Raw genomic sequence first — 21267 nt, 5'->3', positions numbered from 1 at the left:
GTTTGAGCGTACGGTAGCCGTCTTTGGAGCACAAATTGCTCGATTTTCTCGGCTTCACCTTTGACAAATCTTCGCCGTACCATTGATTTAAGAAGGCGTCGTGGTTCCGTCGTGCCAACCCAGAAGGCGGCTTCTCTCTCAGCTGATTCGATCTCGTTTCTGGTTTCTCCGTTTCATCCGTCTTTTTTCATTGGCCTCTCTGTTCCTTTTTCCTCGCGATCCATCGCGTATAACGTTGCCGCTGTTGCTCGCGTCCCTCTCGAGTCACAATTCCCATAACCGATTTACGCATTCAAATGCAACTACTGTTACCGGGAATATTTTTGATACATTTAAATCTGTATTGCAGCTAAATATCGATACGTGAATTTTGTATTAAAGAGTGTTGGCGATTTGTGTCAAACAGCTCGCTAATAGAGTTCGATCCCTTTTGCACAGATCGCTAATAGATAGCAACTCATATTTGAATGCCCAAACTCGGCTCTTTCCTCACAATAATATTTTAGGAGGTATTTTTTATTTATTGATTGCAGAAATTCTAATGTTTTTATTATAGACAATTTATCAAACTAATGGTATAATATAAAAAATATAACGATATAAATGAAAGCAGGGTCATCAAACACCAAAGTAGACCGATAAAGTTAGCCCGAGGATATTAGCAACCTATACCCTGACTACTAGACGCAGAGTAGTCTCAATTACTAGCAATATCTAACAGAATACATTCAAAGGGAACCAAAATATCATAATCAATACGATTTACGCGCAACGTATCGTTAACTCGATCAGTAACGTTACTCAAATGTATTTCGTTCCTCCCGCGCCGTAGAGGACATCTCCTTATCGCCCAGAGACCTACGTAATGCTGAATTTGATCGTAAATCTGCCATTGGCTGGAAAAAATCGCAGGAATGTGATCTTCGAGGCGGTGAGTAGTTCCAGGGTCGTTATCAGGACGAGTGCACCTGGTATCCTTGTTCCTGCCGCGGATTCCCAGGAGACCTCCATCCGATGTTTACGAGGGATCGCGGTTGTCGTAAGTAGGCACTTCGGCTTCCCTCTTTTCTCTCTTCCTTTCTGCTCTGTCTGGCTGCGGCCGTAAGTAGGCATCGCTGAGGTTCTCATGGTAGCCGGAACAGATCCTCTCGAGATCCTTTCCAGAGGCTTAAGGTCGACCGCGTACACGTCCGTTCGTTCCCGACCAGCCTCCTTCGAATGTCAAAGTTCATCAACATTCGTGTCAAAAGCCCCGAGCGTACACCCTTTTTCATCGTTACGATTTTACGAGCCTCGACGTCTTCGGGAGTGGGTTCTTCGCAAGGCTCGCTCGGTGGTCCCCCGAGTCGCACCTGCTGGGCGACACGTCGATCACGATCGTTCCATCGATACGCGATGAGACTGATTCTCTCAAACGTGATCGAAATCAGAGTGCAGGATTTTTCGGTACTCTGAACGTGAAAATGTTTGAGTTGGTAATCGATGAGGCCTTTGTAGCGACTAGCGTGAATATTAAATCGGTATTGCAGCTAAATATCGATACGTGAATTTTGTATTAAAGAGTTTTAGTGATGGTACGAAGTTATTGATTTTTTGAAGCACTAGGTTTCAATAAGTGTTTACACAGAGTGTCCTGACGGACGCTTTAATGGGAGAAGATGCTTATTAGTAGACGGCAATTTATTACAGGCCGTCGAAGGATTTTGTGTTAAGGGAAATTTTATTATTTCTTCGTCTAAGGAAGTTTTGAAAATAGTGATTTCAATGGTGAAAGATACGTCTCGGTAGAAGGCGTTTTAGAGTGTTGGAAAACTCTTCGTTGAGAAGAATTTTATATATTTCTTCTTTTAAGAAAAATTTAATTGAAGTGTTCTTCATTAGAAAGGAAGCTGTGGTGAACTCTTCGCTAGATAGACTATCAAAATGTTCCTTTTTTTAAGATAAATTTCAAGAGTATGGTTTTAATGGAGCACAATGCTTCTCGGTAGAAGGTATTTCATTGTAAGTCGTTAATAGGCTCTTCGTTAAGAAGTGTATAGATATACTTTTTCATGTGAAATATATTTGTAACAAGAATGCTTAATGGGAAAGGAAGCTTCTTAAAGGAAAGAAAACGTTTTATCCTAGGCTGTGATAGACTCTTCATTAGATAAATTGTCGATATATTTCTTCATTTAAGACAGATTTGAGAGTAGTGATTCTAATAGGAAAGAAGTTTCTCATTGTCAATAGAAGGATGCGTTTCATCCTAGGTTGCTGGAGCATAGTTTTCCTTTTAAGAAAGAATTCCAATCATTTATAATGGGAAAGAATGTTTCCAATTCGAAAATAGATATTTTGTTTCATGCTGTTATCGAACTCTTCACTAAAAAGAGTATTAGCGTATTACTTCTCTGGATACAAGTTTATAAAAAGCATTTCTAATTGAAAATGATTGTTCCCAATACAAAGAAACCATACAGTTTGGTGGATTCCTTAGGAAGAAAAGTGTTTGTGCATTACTTTTCTTAACAAAAGTTTCGAAAAAGCATTTTCGAAGGTCACTTTATTAGGAACTCTACGTAATCCGATATATTGTTAAAAAAAATATTGCATTCCATTTAAAAGAACAAATTTGACCTTAAAATCTCCAAAACTCTCTATTTGTAGAGGGAACAAATGCACTGCCTAATGTGCCCCTTTAAATCATTCAATTTTTGTATAAAATGATTCTTGCTAATGCATAAGTATTGCATAAGTATTGCAAGTAGAAGTTAATCAAAGTGTGCGCGTTATGTGTACGTCATCAGGCATGCAGGCTGTATGCGCCTGAAATTTTTTAAACAATTTTAAACTAATACAAAATTAGTTACAATATTTAAATTCGATGCTATCTAGGCATCTTAAAAATTTAATCTGGTCACACTCGTGCCCTGAACAGAGCATTGTAGCGGCGCGAGCTTTCTCTCACCCTGGCATCGAAATCACCAGCTTCTCGCGCATAAATATCGCTTCGCTCTCTCAATGCAATTCTGTTATGGAATCGAATGTTTACATTCGAATTTCGCCGAAGGCACACAAATTCCCAATTTAATTTTGCAACTTAACGAAGCACGATTAAAGCAACATTTTTAAACGAATCTTCTTTTTGGTTTCAATTTTGTTCGATTTGCAACGGAACGACACCGATACGTATTGGAAGATAATAATAATAATAATAATAATAATAATAATAATAATAATAATAATAACAATAATCATAGCTTCATTTAGATGCAGCACGAAGGAATTAAGCTGCGATTGTTTATCGAAAAAAAAATTGAGGTATAAATCTTGCCCCATACAAATTCAAAGGACGCAAAAACGAAACCATAGAATCCAGCTAACAGTAAGTACTATCCTATAATACACTGTTGCAAAATGCGAGAACGTTGAACCCATCGGATTTGTCCACCTTAATTTGCATACCAGATCTCGGATTTACGCGCAACGAATTTTTTTTCGCCACGGCTGCGAATAAATCACGACCCGAAGGGTAAATTAAATCGCATGGTCGGGGGAGGGATGGTTCGGGTAGGGGCGATGAGGCGCGTTGGATCTCACCGGCGGACGATTCTTTAAATAAAATGAAGGTAACGGACGGTACCTGGGCGCTAAATACCGAAATTACATCCCTCGAATGGCGGCGTGTCCGAAATTTCAGCGATGCCCTTCGCGAAAATAACTATGCGTGTCGAGCAGCAATCCCTTTCCCACAGGATCGTTCGTTACTCTTCTGGATCGTGCTCGACGGCGGGAAAAAGGGCAACACCGAGAAAAAGAGAGGCGGAAGGAAAGGGGGCCGAAAAGAATTCTACCTCCGTAGTCACGAAACGATTACAGGTTCGACCGCCAACTTCGAACTTCGATGCGAACGACCTCTCCGACGGCCCTGCTTTCCTTTTCCATTCCCCTTTCTCTCTTTCTCTCTTTACGCCCTTTTCCCTCCCTCTTTCCCACTCTGGTGCCCGTTCTTTCGCTCTCTTTCTCTTTCTTATTTTGTCGTTGCACACGTATGTACCCACACGCGACCACGCACACGTCACGTTTCCTCGGTATTCGCGAAACCAGTTCACGTGCCGTGATATTCGACGTGATCGCCGCGAAGCGTGATCTTGATCTTTGCGCACGGCCGCGGGCGCAATAAATTTGACCCCCATCGATCTCCGTGTGGCACCGTCGAGACGCGAGCCTCGACGGATTTGGCAGCGATCTAGGTTCACCCGCTATCGACTATTTTCCTAGGGGATAGTTTCCCGATTTTTGGCAACTTCGTACATTTTTATGTATACGTTGACGGTCACGTATCTTGTTGTTTGTTTGGCGTTTATTAAAAAAAAAATAAACAGATACGGACTTTAAACCTGTGTAAGTCTATTAGTCCTCGATGCAAATAATACAAAAATAGAAATATTTACATTGCTACATATAATACTTAATAGTAGTCATCTTAGCCTAAGTGTATTTCTTTATACTGGATATGATTTTATTCTAAGTGTAGTATGTCTGTATAAATTTCTGTGTTTATTGTATTGTTGGTGTCCTTTCGTGATTCAGTCACGTATCTTTAAGGGGAGAAACCACATTAGAAGTCCAAGTATTAAGTGTTTCTTGGGATATTTCTTTTTTTTTTTGTGAAAGAATTTGTGATGTTTTTATAACTTTGAGAATATTTTAGGCGTTTTAAAAGGTACATTTGTTAATTTTTTCATTTGCGTAAACCTCTTTTCATAGAAAATGTATTAACCATCTTCGTTTTAATCCTTGTGTTAATAAACAAGAAAGTCACGGTTGGTTGATTAATTAATATTTGTTATTTCATGAATGGACTGTTTGACTAAATCTTTATTTTAAAGCGTAAATCGATGCAAAAATGTCCACATGGATTGGAGATTAGAAACGGCTCTACGATATTTTTATAAAAACACGTAATAAATTACTTATAAAATATGGAGATAGATACCCGAGTACTGTTATCAACACAAGGGTTAAAAAGTATCGTGGCGAAACTAGGAGCACGTTTGAGCTTTCGAAAGGAAATCGGGTGTTGTATATACGATTTCGTAATAGATTTTCAGCGTGTGAAGACGCAGCGTTGGGTTCGGTATGCGAGTTCCTCGTAGCCCCGTTATCCTTTTTCAATGAAACTGGTTTTTTCACTTTTACAATCGCTGCGGCGGGATCGAGGTAGCACAGGAAGCGGTCCGTGTAAATACGTGTAAATAATTTATCGACATAAGAGCGCGTCACGCTGCCGTCGCCGATATATCTCATTCACGGCCATCGTGTAATTAATGTCTTCGTGCCAGTTCGCATTACATCGGCATGCCACCGCGCCGACCGTGTTAAAATAAAGCGATTCTTCATCCTTTAATAAAAAATGTCACCCAATTTCTCAAACCATCCTTGAAGAGGCGAGTACGATGCTCCTTTCAGGCGTTGCTTTGCACGAAACAGTGTTGAGAAAAGTAACAAATTTAAACGCATTTTCTCCTTTACCCCGCATACTGTTTGGCTGCCAAAAGTTTCCTGTTACAATTTATTATGATACATTGCCGAGTTAACACTTTGCCGCACATTTCTCGAGTCGCCGCAAATCGCTTGACTGTTACTTAATTATGTTTGGTATCATAGCTGTTTAATCTGTTATATAAGTATAGCGCAGAGACGCTGAATCAATTAGGTCGTTAATGTGTTTCACTCTAATTTTCACACATTTTTCGCGCAGGTGCTTAATTAAATTGACCTTAATTATGCTTTATATAGTCTAATTTTTTTCAATTCAGTGGGGACTCAGAAGAAGCTTTTTAATTCAGATAAATGCACATAAATTAAGCACCTCATTTTTTTATTATATTTTATTTTATTCTTATATTATCTTATTTATATTTATTTTGTTTTGAGTCTCATTGTTTGTAAATCATAGTGTATCAAATAGAATTTATTCATACAAAGGATTATCGATTTAAATATTTGGTACAAGGAAAGAATACCTGTTTATACTTGGATTGTTATAAAAAAAAAAAAAATTGCTTTTCATATATAACATCACAGATACTTAGAATGTACTCGAAATACGATTCCTTTTTAGAAATGCAGATGGAATGAAATCGAAAACTGTAGCTTGTAAGTCGAAAACAACAATCACTTCGTATTTGCATCGTTATTAAAAAAGGCGTAGACACGTAACGTCAGAGGTGCTTCGATTATACTCGAAATAAGATTCCTTTTTAGAAATGCAAGGGAGGTGAGATCAGATTTAAAACTGTAGCCCGTGACACGAGAACAACAGTCTACGGGATGACAAGGGTCTAGGTACTTGGTCGTAAGATCTGACCTTACCTATGCATCTCATTTTGTAACCAAAGTCACGTACTACAAGCCACCTACGCGCCCATTCATAAGAATCCTTTCGTCTTGAGAAACTCCACGAACTAATTCCAAACGCCACGCGATGGAAAAATTACTTTCGCTTCAGCTGTGAACTAGGTGTAAGTTGTTTCGCTCGTTGAGGCCGTTATAGAATAAAAGTAATCTTCGATGCATCGGAGTGGAGCAGGAGTTCAGATTCGAAAGTTAGCGTGACTGTGCATGCGTTGGAAAATTGTCGTTGGTGGAAATTCTGTTTCGTTTTTTAACTGGTTTTCGTTGGAACTTGGTTGGAAGGTGTCATTTCCTTCGAGAATACTTGTTAGGGTCACTTAATCATATTTCTATTAGTATTGCACGTATTATATTTTGACGTGTCGGAATATTAAATTTTATTTTTCTCGGGACACGTTAGCCTGTTTAGATGAAAATGTGGTGAGATTGGGAACGAATGAGAAGAAATATAATTTAGATTGTTTTTAGGAATGGGTTATTAGACTGCGGAAGTTCATGCATTAAATATGAAAGAATGTATGGGTATTTGCACAAATTCAAAAATATATCAAATATCAACAATAAAATATGTTACATGGTTTAGAAGATAAAAGATACCTTCATTTTTTCATTTCTTCATCTGTATCTATAGAAATATGAATTTGCATAAACATTCGCAGGCTAATTCATGAAAAAAATAATCTATAAAAGGAAAAGAAACGGTGGATATGGTGTATTATTAATGTAAATTGTCTGAAAGTTGTATATATTAAAAAATAATACAACGGGTATGAAAGATTTAAACCAATACAATCGCTAAAAAACTAAATATTATTGTATTTACCGTCTAAAAGAATCACTAAATGAAAGAATAAAAAATTTAGTGTAAAAATTTTTTAATACAGCTTTGTGTAACCGCATCAAAATGTTTAAAAGGTGTCATAAAAAAAACACGTTACATCTTTTACATCGACTCATAAAAGGAGAAACTGGATAGGGAAGCGATTAAAGAGTTTTATACTTTTTTTTTTATATTCTGATCTCGATCAGCAGTGAATTGTCCTGTTAGCTCGAGGATTTTAGTATCGTCAGGAATTTTGGAACACGTATTTCTCCTTTAAATTAACATCTTCGCTTACATTAGAGACGTTGGGATTCTCAATATTCCATAGCACTTTTTCATTCTATAGGTGTTCTTTAAATAATTTATATGCTATGTTGGAAGCATGCTATCCGAGTAACATGTATATATAATTTATAACCAGTTGCAAAAGAATGTTGCTAGACATTCTAGAATATCTTTTGTTTCATTTCTTCCAGATTATTGTAAAATTTATGATACTTCGATAAGATAGGTTGAGTGTAAAATACGACGAGTCGAATAATTTCGACATTTTCATTCATTATTCAGGCTAAGTAGAATTGCATTTTGATAAGGTTAAGAATTGGAATGCAACGTCAATTAAAATTTAAATTCAACGAAGGAATTTCGCGTCTGCTTGCTTCTACCGCTGAATAAGTCTCTCTTTTCGTTAAAATATAATATAGAGACCAAAATGATTATTAATCAACTTATTATTTCCATAACCATGTGCTAAACTGTTTTCAACGGGTATCTCGAACACTTACCTCCAATCAGTTTTATTATTTCTGCGTATTTTAAGTTTCTTGATATTCCTTCTCTCGACGCGTCGACTGCTTTACCTTTCTAACATCTCTGTTATCCTAACGATGCGTTTCAAGTTTTTGCCTCGAATCACGTTTCCCGAGACACAATGATTCATTTAATAGAAAGAAACACGTTTCACATTGTCGAGTTATTTCGGATCATGGAGCAGACAAGAGTGCTTGCCCGGTGCTGTTGGATAGGTCATAACTCCAGTTGACACATCGCGCTAGGGATGGACCAGAGACCAGACAATTAATCAGGAGCTCGCTTAATTAAAGAGGGTCTTCGCGCTTCAGACGCGAGAGCTCCACTTTCGGAACCATGACACTGCGAGTGCACTTCGTTTCTCGGGTGTCACGGACGCAATTTTGATCCACTCGGCTGGCCTTTCCACCGTCCTCTTCAGGAGAGACTTCAGCGACGTTATTTTTAAGCTACTCTGTCGTCTAGCTGGTTAGGATCGCGTCTACGCAAGGATCCCAACCCATAGTGGCACGACTCCTCGAAAAGCTAGCCAAAAAACGATAAAGTCTTTGGATTTTAGGGATACATCCTAGAGAAGCTTTCTTGGGGATTAAACAAAGAAAAATTATAAGTGGTACAACAATAATTTACAAAAAGAATAGTTACAAGAATAATTTTGTATATAATAATACCTTAAAAGGTCAATAAACTGTAGGAACTACATATACAGTGTAGCTCATAAGGATTAATATTCAAAAAATTAAGTTTTAATGAAGGAAGTATTTCTAGCAATTGCAACCATTCTGCAACTTTCTGTATTCCTTCGTATGATATTCATAAAATTCAACATTGACGAGGGCAAACGTGTCTAAAAATTATTCTAGAAATTGCTATCACTCTACGACTTCCAAGAGTAGTATCGATTAAATTCAATAAAATCAACAAGCATTGTGCAACGTATTCTCTATCGCCACCGATCCACCCACGATACGTTTTCATGGTATAGTGGAGTCCCATCGTCATCGTCTACGTGACCAATTTATCGAAAAATATCGTGCCTCGCATACTCGGCTGCGTTATTGGGACGGCTATTACCGCGACATAGAGCTAATTTACGAAAGTGATTAAGCGAGCATCGCAGTCTGAAAGCGCGAGCTGCCGCGCAATTATGCCATGAAAACGAAGTCTCGATATGCCTCGGTATACTTTCGACGGTCTTGGACCGTGTGCGCGAGACTGTTGCGAATAAATGTGCTTTCAGTTTCCCATCCGTAGCTGGAGGACACGTACTCGACGAGCGACGATGATTCTTCAGCGAGTTTGAACAAAATCCACCGACCAGACACTACCACGCGATCGAATCGATTAGGCGTAAGAGAACGAGAATATTTTGGGTGAAAAAAAAAAAAAATAAAATGGCGTTGACGCCGTCGCGTTGTCGCGGCGATTGCGAAAATCTTAGCGAGGAGGTCGCGAATCAAGACGAGGTGGCAAACGGTGGTAATTTCGAGCCACTGAGCGACTCCTGCGGCGAGAGCGACATGGAGGGCCTCGATCTCTCTCTGTTCGAGCCTCAGGTCGACGTTGCTTCCTGGTGCGACTCCCGGATTCACGCCGGCACTCTTCATATCCTGGTCCATTACTGCGGTAAGCTCTGATATTTTTCACCGCGCTCCGTTTCAGCGAAATCCTTCCCAAGCAGATTAAGAATCACGATGATTGCGACCCTTCCTACCCTGCGAAACGTAACGATGAGTTCTTGCCACCGGGATCTCTGAAATTCTACCTTCTCTTTCATTTTTTTTTTTTCCTTTTAATTTTCGTCGCTTACAGCTTGTTCTCGCTGCGTTCCTTACGGCGAAAACGAACGACAATGTTGGCAAACGGTCGATTTTGGAATTCCGAGGAGAGATACATTTGCAGCGCGGATACATGTGCATCTTGAGACAGGGTTTCTCAAACTTTGGTTCCTCTTGGAGTAGAAGTAAACCCTTTCCGTGATTTTTAAAGTGGTTAAAATCTTAATTTCAGTTAAATAGACTCTGTTCACTGAATGTTGGAAGGAATGTTTAACAGAGGTTGCATTTGCGCGTGGGACTCGTCAGAGAACAATTTGCAAGATAAATTCATTTTCCCGCGTCAAAGGTAACTCGATAAATAGAATTTTTCAGGATAAATTCGATTGTCACTGATAAAAGAATTCGATAAGCGAATGATACTTTGGAAATTCAATTATATCGCGACGAGAGCGGTTGATAAGTACGTGAGATTTACGAAGGAATTTTTTTGGAAACAAGTCTATTTCGTCGTGTTGAAAGAATTTAAACTCTGGATGACGCCGATGATTATTCGGTACAGGATTTATTTTAAAACAATCTAAATAAACTCCAATAAACTTTATTCATATTTTACCAACATAATTAATTGAAATGAAATATTTTACAAACATAACACGATGAGCAAATCCTTTGGAATATTTTATATCGTCCTGAGTTTAATAAATTGAAATAGATAGTGCAAATGCAAACACGAGTGTCACAAGCTTACTCGTGACCGGTCAACGATGTGTTAAGGCTTTTGTAGATGATTAATTCTATGGCGAGATAGTTAACGTTCACCCTAGATAGTCGAACACTACTACAGGGACAGCATCAAGAAACTAAAGAGAAAGCCAAAGACGATGGGTGAAAGGTGGTAAAACAGGACAACTGAAGTTTCATAAATTAACCGTAAATAAGTAGTACGATACAGGTTTGGTATACTTAAAAAGGTGTTTATGGTCCCGAGTGCAGGCTTTGAACTGAATTTTCATGTGTTCAAGTGTCCTCAGAAAAATGGGACACATCAGCGGACAGTTATTGTGACACACTTTGCTTTGCGAAGAAATGCGTGTGCGAAAGTATCGACTACCGTCGATTAACTGTTGCGATAAGCCGTAGAAATGCATACAAGATACGTGAACCTTGGTGTCCCGTATGTTTCGATATCGTAGTCGATAAAACCTGAGTCGAATGAAAATTAATTATTATTATTATTATTGTTAATTCGATCAAGTCAGATACGACTGCTATTTTTACATCGCACTGTTACCGTGCTCTCTGAAAGATAATGAATGTCTGTTATTAAAATTAATTTGAATGTACACTATGTAATTCAATTACAAAATTATCTTATATACTTGGATCACCAAGTACCATTGCAATCCTAATATCTGTATATTTGCACAGAATATTAATTTTAATACTTCATATGTAATGTTTTCCAACTCCGTGTAAGTTGTATACATATATGTTTGCACTTCCTTGTTCTGCCGCTAATGAATTAAAAATGGTTTTCAAAAGAGGATTTAGGATTTTCGATTTGCGTAACTCGTACAGTTTATTATTTATGTTTATATTGGTATCTTAACACGACTACGCTGATAAGCGTACTTTGTTATTCGAAAATAAAATCTTAAACCACCTTTTGGAAGTTTACACAAAAGTTGGATAACCTAACGTGGATTAGAAATATAGAATGCTAGTATTTCGTATCAAAGAGGATTGAAGTAATTAATTATGTTTAAGTTTATAGAAATACTAGGTTCATTAACACGTTGACTGCCACGTCACCCACGTCAGCCATGTATGGCTGACAGAACTCCACTAGGAATTTAAAAAACTTATTCTGAAGATGAAGTGTCAAAGAAAATAAATCTGGATAACTGAATTCTGATGTTGTAACCACAAATACCGTGGCAGATCTTGGATTGTATAGTTTCAAATTATTTTGCAATGAAATTTTAGTCATATAAACATTTTCGCCAAAATTAGCGTGGCGCTCAACGTGTTAAGGTTGATTAACCTATCACCGACGTCTCATTTATCTATCAATTCACAAACAATCCAGTCAACTTTATTTTAAAATTACCATAACAAAAATCGTTTGTCTGTACGCGTATATGTACATCTCAGAAATTTTCTTCCTTTTTGGAGGAATCTTTCAATAGATTTGCAGACCACTGGATTAAAGCGATATCTTGGCGCCACCGCAGGGCAGAGGGACGATCGCAAACGCGTGCTCACCTGCAAACTATCTGCGCTCTCGGTGCACTTGCACAATTATTCCAGAGCCACAGGGCCAATTGGCATTAACATACAATGCGGCCTGTGGCTGATACGCGTTCGCAGACGAGTATCCTCGACCGTGATTCACCGACGCGAATTAATCTCCCGCGTTAAATGAAAAGTCGAAGACCTACACGCGCCATCGCGTGGGTACTGCGAGACCGAGCGAAATTCATATCTGAACGAATTGTTCGAATAACTGTTAAACGATGCATCATTTTTGATCCGTCATACAAATACAATGATCCGAAAATACAAAGAATTACATATACAGGATGTCTTCACCTCTTGCATTTTAAATATCCCGCGTGTTTTTCGCGATAGAAAAAAATGTTAGAGGAAACCATTATTTGGTTTGAAGGGGGCGTACTGTAATAGACGAAAAGATAATCTCAAGGTCGTATTTTCCGAGATTTCAAAGTCACTAGTGTCTTTTTTTTTAATGGGGATGTTATATATCCGTTATTGTAATATCGTAGCTGATAAAAATACAAATTCAAATATATATATAATATATCGACCCTTAGATGACTTTTCAACAGCTATGTGAACCTGGCAACCGACTTTTCAAAAATAAATTTTTTTTATAGAAAATGATAGTATTTCATTTGTACTTGATTGTACCACCAATAGTTTCGTTTGTACCTTCATCAATTAATAATTAAAAAAAAATTTTTTAAATAGTCAGCACCCGACATTGAGATTTTTGAAATCTGTTTTTTTCCCTATTCTTTAGAATCGTTTGTACCCGTTTGTGCCGTTTTCCGTTTCGTTTGTACCTCAATACTTTAACTATTATAATTCAACCGTATCAGCAATTGTTTGTAAAATTTTAAACTATTGTACGAACGATTCTAAAGAATAGGAAAGAAAACAGATTTTAAAAATCTCAATGTCGGGTGCTGACTATTTTTTTAATTTTTTTTAATTATTAATGGATGAAGATACAAACGAAACTATTGATGGTACAATCAAGTACAAACGACATACTATCATTCTCTGTACAAAAAAATTAATTTTTGAAAAGTCGGGTGCCAGGTTCACAGAGTCCTTTTCGACGAGTTATTTCTTCAGAATCAATAAGTGTACAAGAACGTCATGTCTCTAGTAGAGACTCTACTAGTGAGTAATAAATTCCCGTTCGAAGTTTCAATTAACTAGACCACTGAAGTAATAGCTTCATAAATTTTAATCCTCGCACATCTTCATCGTCTAGCCCGTTATCGCCCCGATCTGTCCTCCCCGGTGCATAAAACTTACCAGTCATACCTGACACCGATCGGCGTGCACTAAGAATCAGCAAAAAGACCCATCGCTATGGCCGCGGTTTGAATTAAATCGCCGTGACTCCGAAGCGTCATATCGTCAGTCGCATAAAAATGTCTCGCAACGAAACGCCAGTGGTCCGTGTTCCGAGCGTGACAAGATAATTCCCTCGCATTAGCCGGGCCCCGTAATTCACGCGCTATTCGTATCACTTCACTACCGCATACTCGTGCCTGTTGGCACAAGAAAAAGGTATACGCGCTTGCACGAGCCCGCGAACGAATGCAAAAGAAAAGGTTCCATGTGATCGATTCGCGGTGGGGACCAATTAAATCGTGATTCAGCGTGGATGCAATGCCGGCAGAGATGCCGTACGCAGATACAATCTTCCACAGTCGCAATAAATCGATGTAGGTAAATGATTCGCGTCCTTTCCGCCACGGTTCGTCCTCCTTTCTCGTTTCTTTACCCCAGTGATGCTTAACCACCGTGCATCGGCACACTATCGTCGAGTCGGCTGCTCTGTCCAGCGAATGCTTGCCAGTGGATCGACCGGAAGCTTTTGCTTTTAAAAATATAGCTTAGAATGGGTGGTTACCTATTTTTCATGGAAGTAGTGCGAGGAGAATGGCAAAAGGATGGTTCAATGTTCAATGCGATCAATTTAGGAATAGATCTGACTGGTAATTTATTGGTGAGACATCGTATGGCAGGTTTCGAAGAATTGTAAATTTACAATTATTTAATATGATGCAAAAGTTATGAAAAATGGAAACGAAGTAGGAATTGCACGTGATGAAAAATTAGAAATTGGTTATTTCAAGTGCTCAATCTCTCGGGAGATAAATTATTTTATTAGAAATGAATGAAAATTCAAATTAATATTTACGTTGATATGACATCTGTCTATTTCGATATGATGTTGTTGTATTATGTTATTGGAAAATTGAACTTGTAAATGCTTGTTTACGCTACTAATGACTATCTCTATGCGATAATATATAAAAGATCTCAGGAACTAAACGTATACGTATGTGCCCTGAAGGGACAGTGTCCCTGAAGAGCTTGAAGTTTTCGTTTCAAACTGATTTTGATAAATAAAAATAAATCTGAAGAAGTAAAGAACAGAGTATAGTACGTATTCTTTGTGTCGATTACATTACATTTTGTTCGATGTGTAAGTTACAAGAGAATTACAAACATCTTTTCTCGATTAAATACACCGTTATCTGATATCTTATCTTTTTCACTTTTTATGAGTGTTAATTAATATTTATGTGTTTTTTCTGAATACGATACAAATATACATTCTTAACTATGAAACGTGTTTGAATTTTTATATTTCATGCATTTATCTCGAAGTTAAGTCAATGATTTCCAATTTTTCGCCACGTCCACTTCCGACTTTATCTGCTTTTAACAATTTTATCATCATACTGGCAATAAATTAATTGTGAGTTTGTAATTCCCTGAAACCCAACGAATGATGTAGCAATAATTCAGGTGCAAGAACTACTCCATAATACACCATTTACCTTAACATCCGCCTTTAAATAGTACTTCAAGGGTGGTTCGAACGTCAGACTTACACAAGTACAGAAGTACACAAAACTATAATAAAAAAAGTAAAACAATCGTCAAGACAACTGCGTACAGAGACTTATCAAAACTAGAATTTATCATCGAATTTCTCATTCGTGTAATTATTCAGGATTGAAAACCGTAGCCAGGTTTGTTTTACCCTCGCGGTACCGTAAGCTGAAAAAAATGAAGAATTTTCTTTTAAACTGCGCCGTGAGCTTAAAAGGATTAAGAACCACTGCGTTGGTCGCTCGCGAGTCTAACGCAAGAGGATTCGACTTTACGAGCGTGTATAGAGTGTATAGAGGCCCTGGGATGCGTCGAAGGCAACGGAGGAAGGAAAAACGAGGGTAGGTCACCCGAGGCTGATTTTCACGTCTCCCAGACTCGGACGCGGCAACCCAGCCGGCTAATCGAGGAGTCGCTTCTCTTGGAAGTTACTTTTCGCTCCAAGTATTCCCTACGAACCTGTTTTGCCGCGATCGAAAGTTTGCGTTGGTGGGAAATGTTGGAAACGCGGAGATGTACGCGAGGTTAAGTCAAAATGTGGAGATGGCTCGCGCACGAAACTAAGAGATACGTTAGAAGGCTATGACAAGTAGTATTAGTCATTTCATAGAAATCTTTTCCTATTTTCTCCTTTGATCGATTAGTAAACTCGATATTCGTTGAGTTTTATGGTAATTCTTAATACATCGTACAGGAATGAATAAGAATATTAAGTTTGAGTGATAATATAATGGGTGAGGCATTTCAAGGTTATCATTATGAACACTTTTTGTAATAGTAAGTACACTAATAGAAAAATTACTTAAATTTATTAATTAAATTACCTTTAGTTATAGCTTAATAGTCGTCCTTTTCCCTTAACGTGGAACACAAAAGGACCACTTATAATTAACCACTTATAGTTCACGAGAAAAACATTCTCCGCTTAGATCAACTCCAACCATTTTAATTCGCCTGTTAAGAATACAATTTAAAAGGTTTTTAAACAACCCGGACTGAACCGAACTGGCCTATCGATTTTTGCATTTACATACAGCTTATGTTCGTTTTTATAACATATACGTATTTTGATCGATATGAAAATTCTATTAGGTTGTCCCGAAAGTTTCTTTCGCGAGTTGCACTCAATTATTTTCTGTGGTCGTGTTTATATAAATAGACAATCTAATTTCATAGATATTCACGTTGTAACAGTAACGGAGCAAAATGAATCGCGCACAATTCAGTAATGTAACATAAAACATAAACTATTGTGCATGTGTTACTTATTAAAAAAGCGAAAGAAACTTTTGGGACAACCTAATACAAGTTTTCGTCATTAAAACAGTAATTAAACACGTTCTTAGCGCCCAAATTTCGAAACTGATACGTCACGATAAAGATATTGTCGAAAAGCTTCTGGCTATTTGTTCACCTTCGAGTCGACTCGTTTTACCATTAATGAACGCTGTCCTGCTTTTATAAATTACCTCGCCTCGGGAATTCATTGTTTCCCGCGGTCGAAAATCGAGGAAAAGGGTGGCTGGAGAACGGTGTTGGGCAATTTCGACGAGTAAATGAGAAAATGCATGGAGAGTACGACTCGCTGGTCGAACTCTATTAGCCCAGCTTGTATCATGACGTTCGCAGACTTCGTTTGTGATCCGACATAAAGCGTTCCACGTTATAAGTCCAGCTTTGCATCGAACGGAAGGGTCGACGTCGAAGTCAGCCGCGCGAGTAATTAAAAACGTCGGTACGATAATTATAAAGGTGTTGCTGGGATATCGTGATTTGTCTTCGGCAATGGAACGGCCTAATGGAAATCGTTGAACATTGTCAACTGTTCAAACTCGTCGTGTTATAGATTTGAAATAAGAGGAACACATTTGCACATCATTAATCAATTTATTAATATAACTAGTCTTAACTCTATTTTAATAATTATCATTAAAAATTATAAGAAAAACATCTTTAAGAATTGTGCAATTTTAAAAAGAATTAAAATTTGCTTGCCTGATAGTTCTAGTATTAAATATAATTAGATATGTATTTTCTTATGAATAGACTGCGGATTTTATGCGTTCATGGCGTAAATAATATTAAAAATATACACAAAATGTATACAATGTATGTAGAATATATTTTATTATTTAACATAACAATATTAATATTTCGTTTTTCATAAGTGTATATACCTTTTAGATATATTCAACATACATATGTCATATTCACTTTGATCACAGTTGTTTAAATGATATCAGCTTCATATTTAACGTGTATTATACCAATGAAAGTGAAGTACTTATGAAAGTATATTCTGCAGATATAATTCTTAATCTGCACTCGACTGAAACCGTGTCGAGCATCTTTCATAGATCATTTCGTAGCGTAACGTTTCACGCGCGACGTATCGAATAGAAGGCATCGTTAGATGAGTTGGAGAATTTTGAATTACGCTTCCCGATGTATCTCGACTGAGTTGAAATGACATGTAAATCGAGAAGTGGCTCACCGATACGAATGGATATTATCACGAGACCGTGTGACTTATCTAACTCTCTACTTGGAGACTATATTTCTAGATCGCGGAGTGGCAGCCGCGTTCCTATTACTCTTTCCCTTCGTGACAGATATCCGATATTCCATTATCCGTGATCTAACAGTGGTGGGAATAAACCTCGGTTGACCTGAATTTTCCAATTTAACGTGCCGCGAATCGTCGCTATCTTCTAATTTAGTGTTTAGTATTAATAACGTGGAAAACGCGAACCGAGCGGGTTCATGGAGCAATTATTTAGATTCTATTTGTGTTCGTTTATTCAAGAACGGTGCGGTGCTTTTGGAGCATGGAAAATCAATACTTGAATCTTCTGGTCATGCCAAAATATAATAATTTACTGTTGCCTGGATTTTATTTTATGTTTTAAGAAAGGAATTATTTCTTGGTTATTTATAATGATTATTCGTGTTAAACAGTAAGTGGTTATATTTTCAGTACCGAATTTTAATATATTTTTGAATTAATTAATCTCGGTATATTATATACATTTTTATCTTACTTTTAACTGTGTGTTAATTTCGATACAGTTTACCGTGATGCACGTATTTGCCTGAAACTGTATATTGCAATGCTACACACTTTTATTGCTTCTTAATTATAAGGGAAATAAAACTCTTTCTTTAAATAATATTTAAAATTATCTTATTTCAAACAGCAAAAATTAATAAATACATCTTTTTTCCCATCGATAGCCATTTAAATGTTCTTGATATATCATACTGTAATGTACATGAAACCTAATCTTTATGAAACATACATATTGTTGATAAATTTTTGATAATTATGGAATCGAAAAGAGCTTAAATGTTAAATAGGAAAGTACAGGAACTAATACCAAATAAGTGAAATCCTCGTTCGATTATGGCGTATTGTTCTCGTTTGGAGTGTCTCTGCTGCGGATCCGACTGTCGCGTATTGTCGTTGCAAGTGCAACGGGAACACACGCTCACGTAATGGAAGTGTCAGCTGCAGCTGCGGGGTTCGCGTTTCACTCAGCGGGATACCATTTCGTTTAATTTCTGAATTTAATTATTTAATTATTCACTTCACGGTGTCGTTGACTCTCTTTTATCACCTATAACCACGCGCAAGCAAGAGTCATTCGGATAATTTATTCTTTTCCAACGTGCTTCGTTTAACATGCGATTCGAACATTTAATGGTATATTTTTTAATTACATTTCCACGTGAATTCCAATCCTCGGTGCTTCTAGATATTAATTCAGGTAACCGTAGAATTTTATTAGCCTCGTTCGCAATTTCTTCATCTAGGAAATCACTCGAGCAAATAAATGCCGAAGTAATAATTACACGAAAGTAAAAATTGACGACGTTATAGAATATTTCATGGCATTCACGTTTGGAGAATACATTCAAAAAACTGAATTATGAATACATTTTTTTTATTGTGCACGTTTATCGATTGGTAATCATTATTAACGGCTTGTCACGGCTTTAATAGAGGTTTCGTAGTAGTTTAGTGGTATTAAGGAATTTTTAGCGAGTTTCTTATTGTTTTCAATCGAACTTGCATACATTTTTAATGCAGACATAATGAGGTTCGTGTAACAAATTATTTTCGATCCACGACTTCCATACAAAAGTTTTAAAATTACGAAATAGTTCCTGGAATATACAAGGTGTTTTATTTAAAATGAAGTGGTTAAATATCTCACGTGAGAATGGAATTATCAAAAAAATATATTTTTTTACAAAAGTTATTTGGTAGAAAAAGAAAAATTATATGGAGTAAATAATCGTGTTGTAAGTGAAGCGGCAGAGAAAATTTGAAATACAAATGAATTTGTTTAAACGGAACCTTGTATATTTATATACACGATAAGGTAGTATTTATTCAGAAAAATTCAACTTTCTACCAAACGAGATAATTTATTGTAACATAAAGACTTAAATTGAAGTCTGATAAGTTCATCCTCTTATTAAGTATTTAACCATTCTACTTTGAAGGAAACGCCTCGTAGAATCGCGACTGAAATTTGATTAGTTCCTCTTAATTTCCCTAACCTTCAGAATTAATTAAATAATTATCTATTTGCAATTCGCAGCAGTTGCTAACAAAGTTGAGCATTTTCGCGAATTTATCAAGGTGCGAATTCGAGGGTTATTTTTCGTGTAATCCTCAGGCAGGAGGAAGGGGGAGGGCGACGAAGGTGAATCTGGCGAAACGAAGTCACGCTGCGTATTAATTATTCGAAATGAACGCCGTTCGCCGATGGCAGGTCCCCATTAAAACCAGGAAATTGTTCCAGCTTAACGTTTCGCTTGTAACGGGGATGTTTTGACTGTCCCTCGACGGGATTCCTAGTAAAACACTGTCCAGCGTTTCTTGGATTTCTGTTACGATTGGTTGCTGTAATTGACGCGAATTAATTGTCCATAAATTATTCCCTACATCTCTTCTGGAACTGGTCGTTGCCGTTCCAATATGTAATAATTATTGCGCAACCTAATTGCCTGGAAAGAAAAAGAATCAACAACGTATTACCCACGTTCCTCTCTATGCAATTAGACTCGAGCAACCTATTTCGCGACCATTTTCTACCTACGGTGCGGCATTCGCCGCAACCACGGCAAATTAAATAACGTTTCTTCATTAATATTGCGAACATACGTTAGATTAGGTATTGTAATTTTCATATAGCTAACAATGTGCAATTGAACTGCTTAGAAACCTTATTTGTTACGTCCACTTAATCTTTTAGAGCTATGCGAATCTGGCATCCGACTTTCAAAAAATTAACTTTTTTCTTTTATGGAAAATGAAAGTTTGTAGTTGATTGCCGTAACAACAGTGTCCGTTTGTAGTTTCATCAATTAATGAATAAAAGAAAATTGAAAACAAAAATGACTCAGCGAAACAAGTTAAGGGAAGTCTGCTCGCTTCGGAAACTTCCTCTGCAATCGAGGGAACTGAGGAGGACGGCTCTCTTCCCTCCTAAGTTAGTTCGACAGAATGCAAGGGAAACTCGCTGCAATTAATCCCGTTAATAAGAGTTCGATTATAATCTCCACCAATTTGCAGGGTCATCGCAGTCCATTGTGTGTCTGAGAAATTGGAGCATTCACGAAAGTCGATATCTTGTTCTCCTTTGTTCGCTAATAGTGAAAAGAATTAACAGAGAACCTTGTGACCCAGTTCAGTTCCGTCACGATTATTTAACGAGCCTTGGACTCGATTGTTTTCATCTCGCTGGGTACAGTGTTTCTTAAATTTTCGATCGACGAACGTGGAATTTATTGAAATATTTTCGACTATCGGTACCCTTCGATTCGAGTTTCTTGATTAGATCTTAATTACCTAACGTAGACATTGCAGGTGTTTGATTATAGGAAGAATTGTTCTGATACTCTTTATATTTTTTTTTGTATTTCAAAAAAAAAAAATTGTAGTATTAATTATTCGAATTAATGTATTTTTGTCTTGATGTCCGGCATTATTTCTGTTAACAGTAATACTACCGACTCTCAACTCGTGTCTCTTGTACACACTACTATATCTTTGAAAATAGAGAGAGGAGGTGCAAATCAATTGATCGATATGTATCTAGTTCCCTATTCTAATAATTTTTACCATAAATTGCAGCAAATTCAATAATTCAGTAACTTTAAACAGAAGTCCAAAATACATGGGTCAAATTAACCAACTCGGTAATTTCAGTGTAAAGACTTACATTCCTTTGCAAACACATTATTATTTGTAAAAAAATGTTTAAGTTAGCCAGATATATC

At 37.2% G+C, this 21267-nt stretch overlaps 1 protein-coding gene across 6 annotated transcripts in view; it reads left to right on the top strand.

The window, feature by feature from the left end:
• LOC128891846 (disabled homolog 2-interacting protein) overlaps nucleotides 1-21267 on the top strand; it is a 412576-nt gene that overhangs the window by 149414 nt on the left and 241895 nt on the right. For 4 of the 6 annotated variants that reach the window (XM_054151719.1, XM_054151724.1, XM_054151720.1 and 1 more), the window contains exon 2: nucleotides 9276-9661. The exons of 1 other annotated variant lie outside the window; for it this stretch is intronic. In XM_054151719.1, the coding sequence (XP_054007694.1) occupies nucleotides 9430-9661 (232 nt within the window). In that variant the 5' untranslated portion in view covers nucleotides 9276-9429. Of the gene's footprint in view, nucleotides 1-8772; nucleotides 9662-21267 lie in introns of those variants that run through there. One more of the 6 variants, XM_054151718.1, reaches the window with a different exon arrangement.

The sequence above is a fragment of the Hylaeus anthracinus genome, unplaced genomic scaffold (genome assembly GCF_026225885.1).
Source record: "Hylaeus anthracinus isolate JK02 unplaced genomic scaffold, UHH_iyHylAnth1.0_haploid 12002, whole genome shotgun sequence".
NCBI lineage: Eukaryota > Metazoa > Arthropoda > Insecta > Hymenoptera > Colletidae > Hylaeus > Hylaeus anthracinus.
Note: the sequence above shows the minus strand (reverse complement) of the source record. Positions and strands in the feature narration are given on the sequence as shown.